Source organism: Garra rufa, chromosome 9 (genome assembly GCF_049309525.1).
Source record: "Garra rufa chromosome 9, GarRuf1.0, whole genome shotgun sequence".
In the NCBI taxonomy this organism is placed as follows: domain Eukaryota; kingdom Metazoa; phylum Chordata; class Actinopteri; order Cypriniformes; family Cyprinidae; genus Garra; species Garra rufa.
In genome coordinates this window covers 26,293,880-26,305,521 of record NC_133369.1, presented here as the reverse complement: position 1 = coordinate 26,305,521, position 11,642 = coordinate 26,293,880, and the positions used below count along the sequence as shown (strand labels likewise).

Genomic DNA, 11,642 nt, shown 5'->3' with positions numbered 1-11,642 from the left:
TGAAATCCGTGAGCTTTCTGACCCTTCATAGACAGCAAGGGTCCTACTGATGGTCAGGGCACAGAAACATGGAACATTGTCAAAATAGTCAGTGGTTCTAACTTAATTTTAACAAAGCTATGAAAATACTTTTCACATTCAAAGCTTGAAAAATACTTTATTCAATGATTTCTTCTCTTCTGGTACAGTCTGCCGCCAATACTGAGAATACCATGACACATGCGCTGTGCCTTGTTTACAAGCAGAGGAATGCACACGCATGAGTCATGGTACTCTCAGTAATGGTGCCTACATGATGCAGAGGAGAAGAATTGTTAAGTCTTTAGTTTTGTTTTCTTTGACACAAAAAGTATTCTCATAGCTTTGTAAAATTACAGTTGAACCACTGATGTCACATGGACCACTTTAACAATGTCCTTATTACGTGTCTGTACCTTGACCGTGGTAGGATCCTTGCTGAGTCAGTTTGGTCAGTTACTTGGATGCTTGAACATATTGGAGACACTCGGATGTAAACAACCGTATGGATTGCATGGTTAATGTACTACTAAATACGTTGCTTTGCTAATTTATGCTGTCTAAACCATGGAAAACCCATGTGGAAGCTGCTAAATCACATAGAGAAGGACCTAGTAAGCAGGAAAGAGCGCAATATTTTGACAAACTAAAGTTAATAGGCGGTAAAGATATGTAGGAGCAGTATTATTTAAGATATTAGCCTAACATTTAAGCTACCTGACTGGAAATGATAAGAACAAACATGAATGTTGTCAAGATTCTTGACCTGGAAATAGTTCAGTTTCGCCAACCACAAACGCCTTTTGTTCCCCAGTTTTTTGCACTCTTCTACTTGATTTGTTATAACTTTAGGCAGTCTACAGTACTTCAAATGTTTTTCCCGATCTGAATGATTAGTGCAAAACATGAAAATAATTTTCAACAATAAATAATCAGCAAAGTTTGCCAGTTGGGTTCAGTGGCATTATTTACGTTCAGTGCCACCAATTTATGACACCTCTTGAAAACACTCTATAAACATCTTAATTTGGTGTTCAGTTTGGAACGACATAAGGGTGAGTAATTAATGACAGAATTTTCATTTTTGGGTCCACTATCCTTTAAAGTTTGCACTTTAATTGGATATCGACAGATGCTTAAAACATTAAAGGGGGCATAACGCACAAAGTTTCACCCATTCTTATGTGAATCTTGAGTACCTATAGAGACTATATGCGTCCTTCATATCTCCAAAAAGTCTTTGGTTCTATCATATTTACACAAGAAAGATACAGCTTTACGATTCTCTCCGAAAACAGCCGAGCTCCTGGAGGCGTGCCGTGGGCGGAGCTAAAGATTGACAAGAACTCGTGCGCCGAATGCCAACAAAACAGACATTTGATGCCTTTCACTTACCATCTGCAGTTCTGAATATGACTGGGATCTTTTATAGCTGGGACTGCTTCATCTTTCAGTATCAAACGATTTGTAAATCCAGCGTCAAACTAGGCTTTGTTTATAAAACGTTCATCAACAAACACACGTGCAAAACTCAGTTTCTGCCCCGGAAAAAGAAACTGCATCATCCACTGTTCAGGTAACGCTGGGTTCCTCGGGAAGCTGAGCAAGGTTCTCTTTGCCTTACATCCAAAATCACGCTTCTTTAGAGATATTCTTCCCGAGTGAGTCCCGTGCAGCAGTGCAGCCAGAGGAAAAGCGCATTTATGGGCTAGCTCTTGCTCTAGCTCTGGAATGGTCAATGTGTGCGCGGGCGCGCTCTTTCGGGAGAAATGCCCATACAAGGAGTTCCACCCTTCAGGACGTCATGAAGAAAACTTTCCGAAACTTGTAAGAAACCCAGAAGTGTGCATTCGGCACAGAAATACTCTGTTATACATGAGAATCCAACTCTTTAACAATGTAAATAACTTAACATGCATGAAACAACATGTTAATTTAATGGGGGGGGGGTTCTCTCACTGCTGTTAGGCCTATATTGTACACTTACGACATGACAAAAGTTTATTTAATTTTATTTTTGTACAAATTCGCTAAATCCAATTCACAACTTGAACTGCTCATGGACATCGAGTCTTTGAAACAAACTTGGCTTTCTGTGCTTGTAGGAAGGTTCGCTCCCGAGGCTCGCACTTCTATTAGGACTAAAAAAAAAAATTTACGGAACACGATAAAAACAGGTAAAATGGAAGAAAATATATAGACATGTGACTCGTAATCACAAAACCAGTCTTAAGTAGCGCTGGTATATTTAACAATAGCCATACATTATGGGTCAAAATGATCAATTTTTCTCTTACACCAAAATCATTAGGACATTAAGTAAAGATCATGTTCCATTAAGTTGTTCTGTAAATTTCCTACCGTAAATATATCAAAACTTAATTTTTGATTAGTAACCCTGACAGCACGTACATCTCAGAGACGTCAAAACTTCTCTTGGACAATATTAAAGTCGATTTTCTCAGTATTTAAAAATTTTTGGACCCTCGATCAGATTCCTGATTTTAAAATAGTTGTGTCTCGAACAATTATTGCTCTATTCAAACAAACCATACATCAATGGAAAGCTTATTTATTCAACTCTCAACTGACTGACCCTTATGACTGCTTTTGGGGTCCAGCAGGGTCACATATAGTAAATGAGGGCGCCGAAGAGCGTAAGCGAAAAAATTGTAAGATAATATACTGCTTCTTTTACACTTGTGTGATGATGATTGAATCATTAGGCTTCTCTTAAACGTACCTTCAAAACTTTTTTCCCTCACAACAGTGTATACAGAACCCCACCACCGATCTCTTCAAATCACTGTGTCCACAAGGAGGCGCTGTTTTCAAAGCTACAATTGTACACCACCGTAGTCTTCTAGAGTTCAGCAGTTTTTATATGACAGCCTATACTGAATAACCTTTCTAAGTGTGTGTGGAAAGTGAGACCAAGCCCATAAGAAAATATTCAAAATATGTATTTTTTTTCCAGGAACAAAACAAGCAGCAACTGAAAGAAGAGAGGGAAAGAAAACACGCAGGCAGGTTTCCAAGCTTCTTTTACTGAGTGATGCATATTTCCAATCTGGCTGGCTGTGCCCTATCAGCATGCCAAACCAGAGCCTTCACCAAATGTGACTGTGAGAGCGTCTGTCTCCTGCGTGTCTAGACACTTTTTCTGCGAACAAGCCCAACTCGTTTTAGGTTGTCCATCACGGTGAGTATCTAAACTCAGTTTATCGGTCCCTTCATTTCTCTTTCTCTTTCTCTCTCTCTCTCCTCATTCTTTGCTCAGTGACTTCTCAGTCATAATCATCATCACACATAAATACTCCTCCCCGCTCCCCCACCCCCTCTCTTTCTCTCCTCTCTTTAATCTGAGATAAAAACGAGCAGACAGACTCCTCCTCCCTTCTCTCTCTCATTCTCTCTCTCCTCCTGTCTCCCTCTCTCGTGTTCTTCCTCTCTGGACTTCTCTTGTGTGTTGCTCTGATGGAAATGTGGAGGATCTTTCTGTCTGTCTCTCTTGTGGTCCAGCACAGTTCAGCTGAAGAAGGTATGAAACTTCCTTTGCTCCCCCTGGCGCTCTAAGCTGCCCCGTTTTGAGGGGGTCTCTTGCTGTCCGGTCCGGTTTGGAGTGTGTGTCAACATGTGTAGGAGTCTCTGAATGAGTTTGTAGGTCTGCTTGCGGTTCTAGCAGTTCACTTTCATTTACATCTGCATGTGTTTGTGTGTCACTCTGAAGCTGATGATCTGAACGGACCCTTGTACTGTATAATGAGTGGCTGTTTATGAGTTGTTACTGTGAATTGAAGAGCTCTCTGTGGACCCTGCCAAGCTGCGTTTATACTTAACAAAAGGGTGCAGAATAGAGCCAGCGGAGGGGTGAATAATTTGTTGTGTAACCTTTGTCTCTCTCTGACCCATGCAACTCCCCCCGCTTTTCCAACTCTCTGTCCCCTTTTTCTGATATTATAACTGTTATAATGGCCTTCCTCCTCCCCACAGACCATTCAGACCCCTGACAATACAGACACCCCACTCACTTCACTGTACATCTCTGTGTCCTTTCATCTGCACTTTTCTCTTTCTCTCGGTCTCATTTTTCTATTGGCTAAATGGTGTTTTCAGTCAATGCGTTGCAGACATGAGCAGTTTAAATAGATGGATTGATGAAGTTGGCATCTCATAGTGAGCTCTTGTGAAAAAGCTCTCAATGACTCATTTTGTGTGTGTGTGTGTGTGTGTGTGAGAGAGAGAGAGAGAGAGAGAGAGAGAGAGAGAGAGAGAGAGAGGTATTTGAATGCCAGAGTCTGTTAGGAACATGTTGTCTCACAGAAGCTTGTATGTGCTACTGTTTTTTCGAACTTATTTGAATCGGCCATTGTGCTTTGCATTTTTCACATGAAAGCATGCGTTTATGCACAAGACTGTATGTAACTATTTGCATTGTAAAAAGTGAAAAGAACTATTTCTACTATTCAAAATGAGGACCATTGCTAAAATGTCCCGGGACAATATTTTTGAGGCCCTTTATGCCAACACTTCAACACAGGTAGTCAGGTGGATTCAATTATATCAAATACAAATTTCACTTGCATAATGACTGTTACTAATTGTTGTTTACAATTAAATTTAAATTTTAAAGAACTTTTCAAAGCATGATTATTATACATAAAATATTGTCAGTGCATCACACACAAAAAAGCAGTGGTAAAAACAAACAACCAAATACTACAGCTACTTAATAATATAATAATATTAATAATAATAATAAAAAATTAAATAAGGTGCTATTAATAAAAAATGTGGCCCTGGACCACAAAACCTTTAAAGTTGTCCAAATGAAGTTCTTAGTAATGCATTTTACTAATCAAAATTAAGTTTTGATATATTTACAGTAGGAAATGATCATGGAACATGATCTTTACTTAATATCCTAATGATTTTTGGCATAAAAGAAAAATCGATCATTTTGACCCATACAATGTATTTTTGGCGATTGCTGCAAATACACCTCTGCTTCATAAGACTGGTTTTGTGGTTCAGTGTCACAAACAGGTTACTTATAAATAAATAAATGCATTCAGCAAAGATCCAATAAATTGATAAAAAGTGGTAGTAAGGACTTTCACAATGTTGGAAAAATGCTTCAAAAATGTCTATTTAAAATAAATATTGTTCTTTTGCAATTCCTGTTCATCAAAGAATCCTGAATAATAAAATAATAAGCAACACAACAGTTTTCACTGTGCTAATATGGTGAATATTCACCAATACCAATTCACCACAGGTTTATTTTATCATATTAAATACAACTTTTTAAAGCAAAATACATTTTCAAAGCATGATTATTATACTTAAAGTATTGCCAGTGCGTGACACAACAAAAGCAGTGGCAAAAAAAAACTTAATAATAAAAATAATTTTAAAAATGAAATAAGGTGCCATAAATAAAATAGGGTACATATACATAAATAATACATAAATAAATACTTTTACATTGTTGCAAAAAATGCTTTAAAAATGCTGTCCTTTTGAACTTCCTATTCATCAAAAAATCCTGAAAACAGTGTCCAAAAATATTAAGCAGCACAATTGTTTTCACCATTGATAATAATAAGAAATGTTTTATGATGATTTCTGAAAGATCATGTCACACTGATAGTAAGAATTTTAAAAGTTAAAGTTCTTAAGTTTCTTAAAGAAGTTTATTCTGCTTACCAAACAGTTTCTTTGTATTCGGGATTCTTTAATGAATAGAAGGATCCAAAGATCAGCATTTATCTGAAATAAAAAGCTTTACAATTATTATACACTACCATTCAAAAACTTGGATTCAGTATGATTTTTTTGGAGGGAGAAGGAAATATAGAAATTAATACTTTTATTTAGAAAGGATGCTTTAAATTGATCAAAAGTGCTGATAAATATATTGACAAGGTTAGTAAAGATTTCTATTTCAGATAAATGCAGTTATTCTTTTCATCTTTCTATTCATCAAAGAAAGCTGAAAAAAATCTACTCAGCTGTTTAATAATACACACACACACACACACACACACACACACACACACACACACATATACATATATATCTCAGCTAATTAGAATTTTAAAATGATTTCTGAAGGATCTTGTGACTGGAGTAATGATGTTAAATATTCAGCTTTGAAATCACAGGAATAATTTATATTAGAAAATATATTCAAATAGAAGACAGTTATTTTAAATAGTAAAAATATTTCAAAATTGTACAGTTCTTGCTGTACTTTGGATCAAATAAATGCAGGCTTGGTGAGCAGAAGAGACTTAAAAAACATAAAACAAATCTTACTGTTCAAAAACTTTTGACTGGTGGTGTTAAAAAATCTTACTGACCCCAAATTTTCAAACAAACATCAATCAATCAATCAATCAATCATTCAACAGATATTTAACAACACATGACAATATTTTACAGTGTGAAATCTCAGTATATTTTTGGAGTAATTAGTGACTTGCGTAGCCTAAAGAGCTTGCATGATAAACACAAACTTTCACTGCTATTGTACCATGGGTGTATGTGACAAACAAAATTTTTTTTTTTTTATAGATAGAAAAAAACAAGGACCAATCAAAGTGTTTTGTGCCCATATTGCAATAATGCTATATTAACCTCTGCAACACATCAGTCCCATAACACAGACTCATATACCTCTAATGATTCTAGGTCGTTTTCTCAAGGCCATAACTCTAAACTAATTCAGCAGACCCCTTTATCTGCTCTCCTATAGCAAAATGCTATACCTTTCATCACGTTTAACTAGTCCACAGCTATTCCCTCAGGCCCATAACTCTAAACTAATGCAGTTGTACCTGGCCTCCTGGAGCAAAGGCCTGTACCCTTCATCACCTTTAATTAGCTCAACGGCCATTCACATAGATGCTGCCTGTCTATTCACATAACGTCCCGTACCTTCATGATCTCTGGAAGGCGTTTGTAGGTCTGCTTGTGAAAGTGCCCTCTCTGATCACATCAGACACTGTAACCATATTTAGGGTAGGGTTTTGGCGCTCATGTAATCTTAGAATGGTGGCCCAAATAAGGTGACCTGAGGTGCTCCATGTGAAATAAAACAGCTTTTATAAGATGTTTTATAAGTTTTTAAATAAAAACTATTTTTACCTTAGTTCTCTTTGACAGTCTGACCTCTTCATGCAATGCAGATTTGTGTCCACTTTCAAGTTTTCTTTATTTTTGGGGTTTTCAGATGACAAGATGCTGTTTGCTAGCCATTTTTTGTTTACACTCACAGCATCTTCTATATATTCCCTCACTATCGATGACTGCTTGCATGTCGTAACAGAAGGCAAGCGATGATCGTGTAGTCCGACATGATTCTTGTTTATGACATGACAAGATTTTAGGAGTCAAAATCTGATATAGTGACTTTCATAGACGATATAAAATAATGTGTAGTCTGAACTGGGCTTACATGTACATTGACCCTTGCGAAAATTAACCATGGTTTTTTGGTTTTATTCGTAGTAAAACCATGGTTAAATTTTAAGACTATACGTTATTTTTTGTTGTCTACTACAGTCACTGTGTCAAATTTTGACACCTAAAATCTTGTCAGGTTACTAGTTAAACCATCATAATCACAAATTACCCATGTTTTTGCTACACTAACCATAGTTTAACCATGGTATTTGTTGTAAAACTGTGCTTAGAAATGATAATCAATATGCTAAAAAACATGGAAGCTAAACTTTTACTATAATAAAACCATGGTTAATTGTTTATAAAGGGAAAACTTAATCTCATATGATTGCACATGATTTTTAATATATTTTTCCAAAACAATTAAAAAAAATAACTTTTATGCAGCGAAGATGCGTGAAATTGATGTCAAATTTACCTTCTATTTTAAATAAATGTTGTTTTCTGGTTTATTCATCAAAAATACTGAAAAAATAGTATCACTGTCACGACCACACACAAAGGGAGAAGGTGAGTATCTTTCAAGGTATTTATTAACAAACGTGCACAGTACAACACACGTGCAATCGGGTGAAATAAGGTCTCTGTGGTCAAATCTTCAAACAAACACAACAGGTGAGTTCAAGTTCATAAGGATCATAGCGTTAGCAATAGTCACTTCCCTTTAACACGATTAACGTGTATCACAGGAGAACATCAGAGCAATCCACGAGGAGCACAGGAGAACATCGGAAGAATCCACGAGGAGCACAGGAGAGACAACAGGAGGGGGAGAAGATCCACAGAGAAACATCCATGCAACTTTGATACCAGCCGATGAGTGAGTGGCAGAGGTAGGTATATAAAGGGTGTGGTGATTGCCGGTGCAGGTGACGGTGATTAGTATTCTGGTGATGGTTCACGGGTGTGCTGTGGTGGTGATTGGCTGGTTGGTGGAGGATCGTGGTGATTGGGGCTGAGGGAACGTGCAGAGGGTGTGACATCACCCCCTCCTCCACGGGTGACTCCTGGCACCCAAGAACGGCGACGGGGACGACCACGACCTCTGGGAGCTGGGCGTTCGGGATGTTGGCGGTGGAATTCCTCGAGGAGAGTCGGGTCCAGGATGTCGTCACGGGGTATCCACGATCTCTCCTCGGGTCCGAACCCCTCCCAGTCCACTAGGTACTGGAGCTGGCCGTTCCGCCGCCGGGAGTCTAGGATTTCTTGGACTTGGTAGATGTTATCTCCAAGGATCTCTGGCGGGTCGGGAGGAGGAGGTGACTCCGACTCTGTGGAGGAAGGGAACAGGGGTTCAGTGTGGCGCTTGAGTAGGGAAACGTGAAACGAGGGGGCGATTCTGTAATGTGGAGGTAGGTTTAGACGGTAGGTGACAGGGTTGATCTGTGAGTGCACGGTGAAGGGCCCTATGTAGCGGGGACTCAGCTTCCTACTGGGCAGCCGGAGGCGTATGTCTCGAGTGGACAACCATACCTGGTCCCCGGGGAGGTAAACGGGGTTGGGTAACCTACGGCGGTTGGCATGTTCCGTATGCCTCCGTACTGCCCGCTGGAGATGGACGTGCGCTGAGTCCCACACCCTCTCGCTCTCTCGGAACCAGTGATCTACCGCGGGCACCTCGGAGGACTCTCCAGTCCATGGAAACAGAGCTGGTTGATAACCTAGAATGCATTGGAATGGGGTTAGACCAGTAGAGGTTTGACGGAGGGAATTTTGCGCATACTCAGCCCACGGTAGATACTGGCTCCAGGTGTTTTGATGTTGGGAACAGTACGTCCGAAGGTAGCGGGAGATTTCCTGTATTTTCCGTTCGGTCTGCCCGTTCGTTTGAGGGTGATATCCGGATGACAGGCTGACTGTGGTACCCAGAAGTTGGAAGAAGGCCCGCCAGACCCTGGAAATGAATTGGGGTCCCCGATCGGACACGATGTCTTCTGGGAGTCCGAAGTTCCGGAATACATTGTGGAATAGTGCCTCTGCGGTTTCTAGTGCTGTGGGGAGACCTTTGAGAGGTATTAATTTGCAAGCTTTCGAGAATCGATCGACTACCACTAAAATTGTGGTGTAACCCTGAGAGGGGGGCAGGTCTGTGGCGAAGTCAATGCCCAAGTGTGTCCAGGGTCGGCGGGGAATAGGTAACGGTTGTAATTTACCTTCGGGTAAGCGGCGTGGGGTTGTGTTGACGGCGCAGACCGAACATCCTTGGACGTACCGTTCCACTTCCCTGCTCATGTTGGGCCACCAATATTTCTGCTGGAGGAGCGAGAGGGTTCGCCTGCTGCCAGGATGTCCTGAGCCGGGGGACGTGTGCGTACTATCCAGCAGAAGGGGTCTGAGACGGCTTGGGACATAGACACGACCCGGGGGAAGCTCCGGTGGTGCAGGTTCCTCGAAGGTGGCGGCCCGTATATCTTCATCCAGCTGCCATAGTATGGGTGCGAGAAAGACAGATGGGGGTAGAATTGGATCAGGATCGTCAGAGGTAGGTTCAGGTGAGTGCATACGTGATAGGGCGTCTGCTTTGGTGTTTTTGTGGCCGGGTTGGTAAGTAATGTGGAAATTGAATCGGGCAAAGAATAATGACCAGCGAGCTTGGCGGGCATTTAGTCTCTTGGCGTTCTGAATGTACTGGAGGTTCTTGTGGTCGGTTATTACGGTGAAGGGGAACTGGGCTCCTTCCAACCAGTGCCGCCACTCTTCGAGGGCGAGCTTTATGGCCAGCAGTTCGCGGTCTCCAATTCCATAATTCTGCTCAGCTGGGGTAAGTTTTTTGGAATAGTACGCACACGGGTGGAGGGATCGGGGTTCATCAGACCACTGGGACAGCACGGCTCCTACGCCCACGTCCGCCGCATCTACCTCCACCACGAAGGGCCTTGAAGGGTCGGGGTGCTTGAGGATGGGAGCGGTGGTGAACATTAGTTTTAGACGGTCGAAGGCTTGCTGAGCCTCTGGAGTCCACTGTAGTACCCGGCGACCTCCCTTTAAGAGGGAAGTGAGTGGAGCCGATAGGAGGCTATAGTTCTTTATAAAGCGTCGGTAGAAGTTAGCGAAGCCTAAGAAACGCTGAAGCTCCTTCACCGTCCTGGGCTCCGCCCACTTGGCCACTGCGTCCACCTTGCCGGCTTCCATGTGAACTCCCTCCGCAGTGATCACGTATCCGAGAAAGGAGATGGTGGGCTGATGGAATTCACATTTTTCTAATTTTAGATAGAGTTGGTACTCACGGAGGCGTTGGAGAACCTGACGGACGTGGTCTTGATGTTCCTTTAGGTTACGTGAGTAAATGAGGATATCGTCAATGTAGATGATTACGAATCGATGGAGGTAGTCGCGGAAGATTTCGTTCATGAAATTCTGAAATACGGAAGGACTGTTAGCCAGGCCATAGGGCATCACCTGATATTCATAGTGACCGGTGGGGGTGATGAAGGCGGTCTTCCACTCATCTCCTTCTCGGATACGGATCAGGTTGTATGCACTGCGGAGGTCGAGTTTGGTGAAGACGCGGGCTTCCCGTAGTTCCTCCAAGGCAGCTGGCACTAGAGGAAGTGGATAGGCGAATTTCACCGTGGCGTCGTTGAGCACCCGGTAGTCAATGCAAGGTCTGAGCCCACCATCCTTCTTGGGGACGAAGAAGAAACTGGATGCTGCTGGGGACGTGGAAGGTCTGATGAACCCCTGTTGGAGAGCCTCCTGGATGTAATTCTCCATGGCTTCCTGCTCAGGACGTGAGAGGGGGTAGATCTTCCCGTGGGGTAGTTTGGCGCCTGGCAGCAGGTCGATACTACAGTCCCAGGGCCGGTGCGGTGGTAGTTGTGTGGCCCGTTCCTTGCTGAAGACATCGGTGAAAGACTGATAGACGGGGGGAATGGTGGTGGCGGATTGAGTGGCAGGGCTCTCTATGGTGGTGGCGTGCAGAGGGATAGGACGGTATGGAGACTTTACATCTGACGAGGAAGGATGGTAGCCGTGGTCCTCACACGTTGCGCCCCACTCCAGGACCTCTCCTGTGCTCCAATCTATGCGGGGTTGGTGCTTAATGAGCCATGGTCTGCCCAGGATGACATCCACGTTGGCTCGCGGGAGTACTAGGAGGGTCAGATGTTCCCGGTGGTTGTGTTGGGAGACGAGGGTCACTTTTCTGGTCCGGC

General features: G+C 42.1%; 1 protein-coding gene across 1 annotated transcript in view; it reads left to right on the top strand.

The window, feature by feature from the left end:
- Window positions 1–3,432: 3,432 nt before the first annotated feature.
- ephb6 (eph receptor B6) overlaps window positions 3,433–11,642 on the top strand; it is a 94,208-nt gene continuing 85,998 nt past the window's right edge. The window contains exon 1 of the mRNA XM_073846489.1: window positions 3,433–3,559. Within this exon, the coding sequence (XP_073702590.1) occupies window positions 3,496–3,559 (64 nt within the window). The 5' untranslated portion in view covers window positions 3,433–3,495. The remainder of the gene's footprint in view (window positions 3,560–11,642) is intronic.